General features: G+C 39.6%; 1 protein-coding gene across 1 annotated transcript; it reads left to right on the forward strand.

The window, feature by feature from the left end:
- The first annotated feature begins 452 nt into the window (after nt 1-452).
- SPATA18 (spermatogenesis associated 18) lies at nt 453-11734 on the forward strand. Its single transcript, XM_053458441.1, has 13 exons — nt 453-701; nt 3412-3517; nt 4068-4177; nt 5351-5469; nt 5954-6049; nt 6579-6707; nt 7208-7442; nt 7610-7768; nt 8050-8225; nt 9202-9325; nt 9532-9606; nt 10347-10395; nt 10914-11734. The coding sequence occupies exons 1-13, from the start codon at nt 615-617 to the stop codon at nt 10919-10921; spliced, it is 1473 nt and encodes a 490-aa protein (XP_053314416.1). The 5' UTR covers nt 453-614; the 3' UTR covers nt 10922-11734.
- The last annotated feature ends 697 nt before the right edge of the window (nt 11735-12431 follow it).

The raw sequence follows: 12431 nt of genomic DNA on the forward strand, positions 1-12431 counted from the left end.
GATATGACTAGGATAGTTACAATAACGTATTTATCCGTTTAAATATATATGAATATATCCATACACCCGTCCCCTGCCGTGTCTACACACTTTATTGCGAACTTTAGGGCTGTGAAGCACTGCGATACACTCACACCCGGCAAGCATGAGAGGACACGAGAGAGACTTAGGTCCGTTGGATGTTCGGGCCGGGTACGCTCTGTCACCGGACACATCTTTACAGAGTTCACGCGGTTCTTTCACCGCCGTTTAGCCCGAAGCCCCGTACACAGGTATATCGTGCCTGGTGTCCGCGGCCTCTGCAATCACATATGTTGTGTCACAGACGAAGCCACCCGCAGCCCACCCAACCGGCCACCACTAGTAAAGGGGAGGAGAGGCCGTTTTAGGGAGGGGGCGGGGGAGAGGCTGGAGTGAAGCCGTTGCTACAACTAAAAGATAAAAAAAATCAGTGTACAAAGTGTGGCGTCCCTGACACCTGGCACCGCAACCGGCCGAAGCTAATTACTGCCCCGGCCCCTGTATATAAAGCGAGGGCAGCTCATCCCGGAACAGCAATCACTCTGCGCGTACCCAGGCAGGAGTACCCAACAAGAAGTACCCGGGGCAAGGAGATGGCAGACACCCTGAGGAGGCTGACCAACAGCGAGACATGCAGACTCCTACAGGACAAGCTGGAGGACTGGTACAAGGATTACCATGTGAGTGACGGCATCATCACTGTGTGTGTATATATATACACACACAGTGTCGGCTCCCTGTGTAGATCGGGGCAGTCACCAGTTTAAGGACTATAATAGGGATATTGTGGAGGGTCTGTGAGCCGTGATCTCAAGGACATGCACATGTAGTATATAATAATGTACATTCAAGTGATGACATCACTTTCCTTATGTATCTATTTTATTTGTAAAAGTTAGGCATGTTGGTTGGAACTGATACTATAACTTATTAGCACAATATGCCTTTTATTTTAGTTTTTTATGCACGTTCCAATGTTTCTTCCAGTAATGCGATTCCCGCAGCTTCATAATACCGTTTATAAATTCTGATTGTTACAATTTTGACATCAGAGGCACACTGGTACCCGGACTGTTGCAATTGCTCAGTGTTCCATGGGTGCCTGTGTTCCATGGGTGCCTGTGTTCCATGGGTGCCTGTGTTCCATGGGTGCCTGTGTTCCATGGGTGCCTGTGTTCCATGGGTGCCTGTGTTCCAGGGATTGAAAGGGTGAGGCAAACCTTGGTAACCAAGGACGCCTGTTGCCATGGAGACAGAAAGCCCATTCAGGGAAGAATATTTTTCCCAAGCCAGCAACTACTGTTGCAACATAACCTGCGCTCCCTATTTACTTACTGTCCTCTGTAAACTACTCCATTATTACTACTGTATTCATGAATGCAGTGTAACACAACAACTATTAATGGTTTTTTATTTGCACTACTATTTTATTATATTATGTTTATTTAACATTTTAAGCACTCGCTGAACATATGCATTATATATGCAATTTATGTTCTGTACAACCACCTTTCTGTGACGTGCATGTTACTTTAAATTCACCTTATTTCCATATCTTTTATTTATTATTCCATCCGTTCTGATGTGTTCATGTCATGCTGCCTGAAACAGCTACAAGTAAAAGGGTTGTCACGGTAACCAGACAAACATGACATCCCAATGGCACCAGGCTATGAATCCCACTCCTCCTTACCTACCAAATTGAATGAGGTCTCTAATGGAAGACAATTATCACAATCTGTTATTGTTACATTACAGCAAACAGACCCCCCCAGCAACAATATATTCAGAACTTTTGTAAATGTTAGCATCTCTAAATAAATACCAAAGTCATTGTTAATGAGTAGAGTTTTTCTCTGTTCCATGTTGAAGAAGGCATTTCTGTGTGAAAAAGCGGCTCCTAAAACATGCTCACAGCAATATATATTTTTTTTTATCAAATGGAAAGAAGTATCACAAAAAGCCATGATTTAGTGTGTGTGGATCACACAAGTAACTTTTCATTTAAAAGAAATTGAAACTATGAATGGATAATATATTTTAAATTGTACAAGAAAACATTTGTTAGTTAATGGTAAATGTGTATGTACATGATTACATGCTAATGGCCCTTATTATTATCAATATAATAATATTTACCACATGAATAAATCTCTGCTGTGGTATCTACATAGGCAGATGGTCTACACGCAATTCTGAGGCATCTGTGCCCTTTGGTTGGTATTTTTGTCGTTTACACCAAGCATTTCCATAGCTATATGCAAATGTCAACATCAAAGTCTTATGGCAATGTTCTTGCAGTGCAGTTAGTGCCGAGCCTAGGGCCACTGACACCTGGGCGAGAGATGCTATATTGATAACTCCTCCCGTTAACAAACATAACACTTCTTACAAAAATCATTTTCTATGACAACCACTCTACCGCTTTGAAACAGACTTCACCAAGTAACATGTCACTCACTTGTTACTCTTACAAGCAGCTTGTCATTGCACCAGCTTGTCATTGGCATCTTTGTGCTCGTACAGCTTTTTAATGCCTTTTTTGTGCTCGAACAGGTTGTTAGTGACACCTTTGCACCCAAACAGCATTACACTGTAAGTGGTGGTGACAACCGGTTTTCCGAATAAAACCCCCAGGGCGAGGGGATGAAACCAACACAGACTTCACGCTGCGCTGTCTGCCACATGCGTCCCTGCTGTTCAGATCACCCGAGTGCGGTGTATCACGGGCAACCTCCTAAGCTCTGCAGTCATGTATATGCAAATTGTTTTCTTATGGGTATTTACATTCAGACCAACTTGGTGGTTTTTTACCACCTTGGCCTAACAATTCTTGCCATGACAACAATCTGGAATCGGCAATCTGAATGATCAATGTTAAGGGAAGTCATAGGACTGCCTTTGTGGAAATTCAGTGGACTGTAAAAAAAAAAAAAAAAATAATAATGAGGGATGTAGGATTCAAGTCTGCTCATGTCATCAGGATAACATTTTCACAATAAACTTTTTTCTTTGTGCTAAATGTGGGTTTGTAAAGTGTTATGATTTACTTACGAAGCATTTCCATATTTTGTAGTATTGTTACAATAATAGTTAAAAATAAGTAAAATACATAATAGGTACAAATTTCTTAATCAGTTGAAGGCCCGATTTACAAACTATTTAATATAATATTATACATTTTTTATGTATGCTTCACAAAATGCAATATGGGTCCAGTTTATTAAATTTTTTGCTTTATCCAGAATCTAAATCGTATTTCTCTTTTCAGCTTTCTTTAAGTGTCACTTTCTTGGCTGCTTTATCTTGTAGCTTTGGTGCAAAAAAATCAATGTCTGAGTCTTAAATGCTCTCGGGGGGGAAAAAAAAGTATGTTCTTTTTCTTGACAGATTAATTCATGTGACCACAATCTGAACATTTGCTGTGAACTTCTTGAGTTGAACTCCAAGATTCAGGGCCAACTTTTCACGATCCTCAGTGTAACAGCTCGGGAAGGTAAGAATCAAGACTACTGAACTAAGCTGTAGACTATCTCCTCTTCTTTAAACCACAGGGTTACCAAACTAGTTCGAAACAAAAATATCAGTGTCATGCACTCCATATTTCATTTACTGCATCGGTAATCTGAACTAAATAGCCAAAATGAACAGCTCTTACCTGGCCTATTATCTTACCCAGTCCAAAAAAAGTTAGTTTGGCAGGATCGCAATGTAGTAAACCTGTTCTGTTTCTGATCACGCAAGCTTCCAGATATTTAACAATCCTACGAATTAGCATGGTTTCCAGTAACTACTGATGTAAGACTTACTGGTCTGTAGTTGGGTGAGTCTTCCCTGCTAGTGGTTTTTGTAAGGTGGTACTACAGTTGCCAACATCTGGTCTTCTGGAATTACTTCTGCCAATAGGGACTGGTTAAATAAGTCTGACGACAGTTTTGCCAGGACACTTGGAGTCTCTTTTAATAATGACAGAAGATGAGTATAGCAGATCGTCATTTATTACGTAAACATTTCCATATTTTGAACCATTTTGTATTATTTTTCAGGTGGTCAGTATGCTGGTGTGGAGATTCTTAAAAGTCGTTTCCTGCCATGGCTGGGAACCTGCTTTACCACAACGTCCTCAGGTGCCGATACCAGCTTCTCCCTCCTTCAGGTATGTACATAACTCTCGTACCCAAAAAAATATTATTCGGATGATACTGTAGGCACATTCTGGTTTCTGTACTGTTTTCATTTGAATAAATGTTTATAGGAAAGAATAGATTGACGGGCCTGCTGAGGTTTAGCGAGCAACTGATGTTTTGTCTAAGTAAAATAGTATCTTTTAATACAAGATATTACAGTGCCTTGCAGAAGTGTTCACACCACTCCTTGGGGGGTGAGTACTTGCACTGTAGCTTCTTAAAGGGACAGTATAATGTCCCTGACACCCCTTGTAAACAACAATGCAAATTAAAGTACTCTAAGTATTTTGATCTGCGTTCTTGAAAACTTAGCAGCTGCACTCCTCCTCTGTGGTCCTAAACTTGTCGCCACTGATTGACCGCTTGAAGCAGCCAATCAGTGGCACTAAAGCGTTTCCATTAAAATCAACGGAAATGCTTTCAGCCAATGCGGATGGGTGGATGAAAAGATTTACCGAGCCTGTGATGGGGCTGACTGGCAGTAAGTAATGTGCGGGGAGATACACACCATGCCAAGACGTTTTTGACAATGTGGAAGGCCCTTTTTTATCCCAGCATGACTGTGCCCCAGTGCCCAAAGCAAGGTCCATAAAGCCATGATTGGATGGGTGTTGTTTGGAAGAACTTGACCGGCCCACACAGACCCCTGACCTCAACCCCATCAAACACCTTTGGGATGAACTGTAACGGAGACTAAAACATCAGCGCCTGACCTCACAAATGCTCTACTGGATGAATGGGCAAGAATTCCCACAAACACTCCAAAATCTCGTGGAAAACCTTTACAGAATGCAATGTCTGCTCTGCAAATAGCTGGGTGGTGGAGGGATGGTTAATACATATGAGGGATTTCAGACACTATGGGAATTTAAAGGCGCCATGCAGATATCATATGCCCTTTAAGGGAAATATTTTTGCTTGAAATATAGTACATGCACTATGGTGGGTGCTCGTACCTTGTGTCACAAAGGAGGAGTACGCAGAACACTGAATACTCACCGTATTGCATGGACAGAAGAGATTGATGCAGGTTTATTCACACAGAAATGGGTTTCTTTTGTGGGGCAATGTCATCTTTCCGGCAGACCTGTTTAAGTTATTTTAATACTGAAGGAGTTAACAAGATGATTGTTTTCAATCAGGAATCACTGGAGAGAGACAAGAAGTTAAGAGAACTGTCCTCTTCCCAAGAAAAAGAACTGCATAAAATGGAGACCCAGATAGCATCTACACGCCAAGAACTTAGCTCAGTCAGACAAGAGTGAGTAATTTTCACGATTATGAGCTGTGAAGGGATATTATTTATAAGTATTGTTGTTTATACTGCTTCAGTTGTAGTGAGTTTGATACTGCAATATACAGAATTGTTCTCTGCCCCATGGGGGGGCAGTTTTCCCAACTCCCACCACATTCAGGCAGTCAACCGTAATTGTAACGCAACTCTTCCACAAGATGTATTTATTGCAGGTTTACTTTCTTCCCAAAAATGAGCCTTATTTGTTACTTTTGGGATTATAGTGATGTTGTAAGACTGATAAGCAGGCATTTTACAATGGAGATTAGCATACAGTTTCTCAATTAAATTCTCCATAAAATAAAATAAAAAAAAATGCAAAATCTTATCTGAATTTTGGTTGTTAATAGGAGTTGGATATTGATGTAATATTTATCAAATACAACGTTAAAATAAAAGTGTGAATAATGGTTATACTAAAAACATATTTAACTGTTTTGTTTTTACGCAGACTGATAGAATCACAAATGGAGCTTGAAGACACAAAAACAAAATCCGCATCTACACTTCTAGCCACTGAAGAGGAGATTCTTCAACTTAGAGCAGAGTATGACACAAAAAACACATTGTTTTATAAATTTCCACAAATTAGATAATGATATGTAGGTTCAGACTCTAAGTTGTATATGTATAATGTGCCTCAAGTGGTAAAGCAGGTCTACACAATATAAGATTTTCATTTACCAAAAAATAGCTAATTAGTGGTCAAGATTTCGAGGCCAACCATTGCAAAAGGTTATATTATGCACTACTTGTGTTGCACTGTTTACCTGTTGTATAGCCCTGTAGAATATGATGCGAGATCATGGACTATACAAGAGTAATAACTTTCCATGAGCTCACCCTTAACTTGGTGCTTCCTTTTTGTAAGTCACTTCACATTAACTTGTTGGAATAGCTATCTCTGGGAAGTCTCTGAGCTCACCCAGGTCTCCAGGTTAAACAGTGTCTACCTTGTTCAGGAAGTGGTGTGTGGCCATGTCAGCTCCAAGCCAATGTTCTAGCCACATTCCCCGCTTGCCTCCAATGAATAACTGTGGAAAAGAACCCTAAAATCTTTAATCCCGTTTATACAGGTTGAGGTCAGCCCAGGATAAATTAGAAATGAGAAAGCTGGACACTGTGGATGATTACGAAAGACAGATACGTCTGCTAAAAGATGAGATCTCCGTTTTGTCAGCGGAGAGGAGCATGCTTCAGAGCAGGTACTGGACAGCTGCCTACCTACACCTCAAACCTTTTCAGATTTTTATGAATATATTTGTAATATTTTTTAGAATTAATATGAAAACAAAATAGTTATACCAGGTATATTTCTGTATGAATAAAATACAAAGTCTGGATGTGCATGGCACCGAAGAAAACACAAGGACACGTGTCATTGGAACACAGCTCTGACTACATTGACATCTGCATGTATATACTGTATTTGGATCCAGTGAAAAAATTAGATGTATATATGTATACATTTGGCAACACTGATGCTGATATGGTGATTTGACAGATATGCTATGAATTGAGTGACCAGTGTCTGAGGTATTGAGCTGATGATTGTCTTTCACCATCCTGGCACAAATGCAAAAAAAATGTGTTCCAGTGTTATAGTCCTCTAATATACATTTCTTATCTATAAGTATAGATAACACCAACAGTGACTTTTTGAAGAAGCTCACATATTTTCCAAATTTATATCCTCTTATTTCAGACTTTCCCGAAGCCGCTCTCCCAGCCCCTTGCGCCATTCCAGCCGATCATCAAGTCCGTTCTTGCGGTGTGAGTCGCCTACCTCTGCCAGGCTGACCAACTCCTCACGTCATGCCCGCCTCATCTCCAGGTTTAATGACATCTTTGCCAATGATCGTTTAGATGCCCAGAATCTTCTCAAACGTTACATTGACGACATAGAGATGGTCCAGAGGATCATTTTTATTGCCACCGTGGTACGGAACCCTCTCCTTCACATTTTTCTTGCGCTATAAGGCACTCTTACAGCTTACCTTTGCTCCCTTTCTTTCCCTGATAATGTCACAGTTTGTTCAATTCTAAGAGCATGTTAAGAAAATACACAGTGAACATATGCATAAGCTCATGTTGTGCTTTTATTTAGGAATCATTCCATGCAGCCAAGATGGCATTCAGACAGTTCAAACTGCGTGTAAGGAAGTCTCTGTCTCCATCTCACATGGGGCCCGAATCTCTGGAGGATGCAGTCATTGACTACATAGTGCGCAACCTGGATCTCTACGACGTCCAGTCCAGTGTTAATGTAAGGTTCAGCATTACTTTTGTTCTGCAGTTTAAAATTATGGCTACTGATTGGCTACTTAAGTATTTCTTATGGGTGTTTAGAACGTAAACAATTTCAGTAAATTTTATTGCTATTTAGTCATTTGTATGTCAGGTGAGGCAACAAATCATTATGGTGTTGGTTTGTCTGTAATCAAATTTAACCAACACACACAATAAGGAGCCAACAATTCCAATACCAAGATAATTCTGAGCATTACTGGTGTTTTATTTTAAGCAATTTTATTGTTCCCCCTTTAGGAGGTGATCAGTGCCATGAACGTCAATCCTAAAATTTCATTCCCACCAGAAGTTGACTTTATTCTGATCAGTGGCTTTATCAGGGAGGTGTGCCGCGTAGCATTTGCCATGCAAACTCTAGAAGCACCATTGGACATAGGATTCGCTGTTGATGGAGAGCTTTTTAATGAAACCAAGTAAGTAAAGTGGCTATTTTATAAAGATTTTGTTTTATAACTAAACAGTAGTATGTTTTAATCAAATTAACGTTTATATAATTGATAATAGTAGAATTTCAGATCAGTGGTTTGCTTATCACATACATCGATCAGCCATAACATTATGACCACTGAACAGTGAATCGAATAACACTGATAATCTTGTTATCATGGCACCTGTCAGTGGGTAGGATGTATAGATGCAGCAAGTGAACATTTAGTCCTCAAAGTTGATGTGTCAGAAGCAGGATCTCAGCCACTTTGACATCTCCAAAACTGCATCCCTTGTGGGGTGTTCCTGTTCTGCAGTGGTCAGTGGTCCAAGGAAGGAAAAGCAGTGAACCAGTGACAGGGTCATGGGCGGCCAAGGCTCTTTGATGCACGTGGGGGGTGAAGGCTGGCCCTGTGTGGTCAAATCCAGATGAGTTACTGTAGCTCTAATTGCTGAAAAAAGGAAATGCTGGTTCTGATAGAAAGATGTCAGAACACACAGTGCACCAGTGTTGTGTATGGGGCTGTGTAGCTCCAGACCACAGAGCTCCCCCATCCTGCCTCCTGGACCATGGAGCAATGGAAGAAGGTGGATCTAATGAATCACATTTTCTCACTTATCTGGAGAACACATGGCACCAGGATGCATCCATGGAGGCCCCACCTTGCAACTTAAATGATCTGCTGCTGGTGCCAGATACCACAACACACCTTCAGAGGTCTAGGGGAGTCCATGCCTTCATGGGTCACGACTGTTTTGGCGGAAAAGGGGGTCCTATACAATATTAGGCAGGTGGTCATAATGTCATGGCTTATTGGTGTTTATCAATATATGCATTATATCTTTATAATCAGATAATCTCTTTGCCAGTGTCAGATGAATCAGTCTTAGTCGCCTAAATGATGACACTGCTTCTGTTGCCAGTAGTTTACGCTTGCAAACTCACTACTGTTCTCTATCCAGATATCGTCATTCCTATGATTCTGAGCTCACCGCTCCTCTCGTTTACTACCACGTGTGGCCTTCTCTGATGGAAAACGACAATGTCATTGTCAAAGGAGAAGCAGTGACAAAAAGAGGTGCTCTGGTAAGAAAAGTGTACACTAGCATATAAGCCTTAAATGCCTCAATAAAACATTGCCATCCTAATGAATTATCAATGCAGATATGTATGGACTGATATTAAAAACATAAACACAGAACTTAGTATGTAACTGTACCGTATGATACACATCAGCTTTTCCTCTGTGAGGAATTGTTCTTATAAGAAATTTCCTTCCATTTTCTTCCCAGTGGAGTCCAGGAAAAAGTAGAAGTAGGAGCTGTAGCCCCATCCGGTCCCGCTCAGCTAGTCCAGGGCGAACCTTGGTAAGTGTCAATGGCAATTAAGTTAACACCATTGTAAATTTTAAAAGCTCCCTGAGATTAATGGATATTTTATCTCACATAAACTAACCACCACTTGGCTAGGCCATTAAATACAGGTTTGGTGGGTTTAATTGCTTGATGAGGACAGTTATGCATAAAACTGGAATGTAGTCTATGATTAGATTGAGGCATGTAATGGACCAAAAACAATTCAGAGGAATTACTAGTTTCGTTTTTGGTCCGTACGTTTTTCAGACAGTGAATTTAGTTTCCCTTTTGGTTCATACGAAAATTCAGAGGGCTTTTTACATTTGGAAACTCTCTCTCTCTCTCTCTATGTCAATGTCTCTGCACCTTCTCCACCGACCGGTCCCTGTCTCCTTGCTCCACTTCTTCTGTTTACGCCTGATTCCCCGTGAACCTGGCCCCCTGGTGAGCTTCCTTGCCATAAGGGTTCACCCACTCCTTCGATTGGAGGGATGGGGAGAGGCTGCACCGAGAAGCCAGAATTATGCAGATAGATTTGCAGAGAAAGATGTGCTGAAACACTTCTTTCTCTATTACAAGTCACATTTGAAGGTTTACGTTAATTCTAACTGGAGGACGTTCAAATTGAAAAGGGTTAGAAAGTGCCATTATGTACTGTAGTAGGAGCGGAAGACTGGATTCACAGTCTCTACTCTAAACTGTATGGTCACAAAGTATTGTTGATACCAACTATTTATTTCTCCTCCCAACAGGCCTCTAGAAGCCGGAGTCCATCCCCACTTAGAAGAAGTGGAACTCCAAGTAAGTTGAAGGGTAGTCAATGGCTGAGAACCTCTATGTTAACTGCATCATAAACAATAACCAACTGATGAAGACTCTGCTTTATTCATCTGTGCATTCGGAATAAAGGGCTCCAAACGACACCTAAGTCTCCACCTAAAGCTAAGAACCCTAGTACCTGCAATCACTAAACACAAATACAGAGCTTCACGTTCAAATCAGTTTGTATGTCTTTATTTCTTTCGTCATTAAGCTATTGATTTGAATTATTAAATCTAGTTTCAATACGCTTAACCTAGGAAATTTCCTAGAGGCACATAAAACTGACGCAAAGCCAGGAAAGAGGGACAAAATTTATGTTCCACAATAACATCATGAATTAGACATGATATTGTGGTATATTTTAATAAAACTGAAGGCTAAAGGTAAAATAAAATGTAATGTTATATTTTTGGAGCTTACTGTAAATTGTCATTCCCTACTAATGCTGCCCTAGCCCTCTGCGCTAATTTGACTTGATGTGCGTCTGTCTTCCATAGGATTCTAACAGGCTGGAAGTGTGATCTCTATCCACCAGGAATCAATCTGTCAGTGGTGCTTCATTGTTCCTCCAGAGTACCTCAGACCTTCATTGTGATAATGTGAATGGTTCTTCTATAGACAATGTTTTTTTTTTACTACTACTATTATTTAGTGTGTTACATTTTTTGTTTTAATTTCACACTTGTATTTTTCTGTACAAATGAATGAAACCAGATTAATGCTGTAGTGTGTGACATCACAGGAGTCATCATCACAGTAAAGTGATATTACTGAATCATAATTATAATAATATAATCCCTAGTGGCTGATTGAAAACAATGTTACCCCTAGTTGTCTTTCCCTGACCCAGAACAAAGTAAAAAAAAAAAAATGCTGTTACATATTTGTCTTTTTACAACAATGTACACAACTTATGTTAACTTTTGGATCCACAAACATCTTGGACACTAAAAAAGTTTACAGATATTTGCAATATTGCTATTATAATCATGTGCATGCAATTTTTGGTTTGCAAAGTAGCATTCCAAATGTGTGTGTGTGTAATAAATATATATATTACATACACATATATGCAAACCCTTCTAAGTCTGGATAGAAAGCAATTAAAGCGAGCCAAAAGGACCATACATTCCCATGCTTCATCTCAGTTTAAGCACATCATTATCTTGTTATATGGGCAAATATAACAATGGCCACATGTCCCCATGCCAAAATACCCCCCCCCAATTAATATTTGAATTATGTGCCTTTAAATGTCTGGTATTTTAATACAGATATCTGTGATATTAAATATAAACGGCAAGTTTGTACCCTTTAATTGATTTGGTTTTCTTTATGCTGTATATATTTAGAATTGCCTTAGGAAATATCTCTAAAGAGCAATAAAGGAACTGAAATACCACCATGTAAATGTACTGTAAGTCAATGAAAACTTATAATTATTTAGATCGGTTAGCAAACACAAATTGATATATTTAAACAACGGAAATCCTGCGTTATTCAGGGATATCAAAGTACAAACACAATTATTGTAGATTAATCAATTAAAATTAGCTTTAACTTTTAAAAAGTGATCTTGAGTGGAGATAAGTTTGCAGTGGATTTAGCTCCATGTATTGTATCCTGCACATTTGCACTTTTCAGGCTTCCTAAATTAAAGATTGATTAGCAGATGATTGTAATGAAACAATTGGCTGCATACGCCAAAGTAATTGGTTATCTTGATTAAATCTTGAAGGAGATTGCATAAAGATGTCCCAAATTTGCTACTTGAGATATATGTAAACTAATACTTTTGCTCGTCTTATTTTGGAAATGAGTGCAATTATTTGCTCCAAATGAAAGTAAACATTCCTACTACAAAGACTGGGACCATGAAATAAACATCAGTCATATACTTCGAACACAGAAGTTAGTAGTGTAGTCGTCTTAGGGTATCTGTGAGGGTCATCAAGAGTTAAAATTCCACTGTATTTCTTTATTTTTATTTTTTATAGAATAGGGCAACATTATGG

The sequence above is a fragment of the Spea bombifrons genome, chromosome 1 (genome assembly GCF_027358695.1).
Source record: "Spea bombifrons isolate aSpeBom1 chromosome 1, aSpeBom1.2.pri, whole genome shotgun sequence".
In the NCBI taxonomy this organism is placed as follows: Eukaryota; Metazoa; Chordata; class Amphibia; order Anura; family Pelobatidae; genus Spea; species Spea bombifrons.

What these genes read in the sequence shown, in the direction of transcription:
- SPATA18 (XM_053458441.1), top strand. Translation starts at nt 615, where the DNA reads ATGGCAGACACCCTGAGGAGGCTGACCAACAGCGAGACATGCAGACTC. An exon ending in CCAGCTTCTCCCTCCTTCAG is followed by an intron (nt 4,178 to 5,350) that starts GTATGTACATAA and finishes GTTTTCAATCAG; the next exon opens with GAATCACTGGAGAGAGACAA. An exon ending in AGGAGCATGCTTCAGAGCAG is followed by an intron (nt 6,708 to 7,207) that starts GTACTGGACAGC and finishes CTCTTATTTCAG; the next exon opens with ACTTTCCCGAAGCCGCTCTC.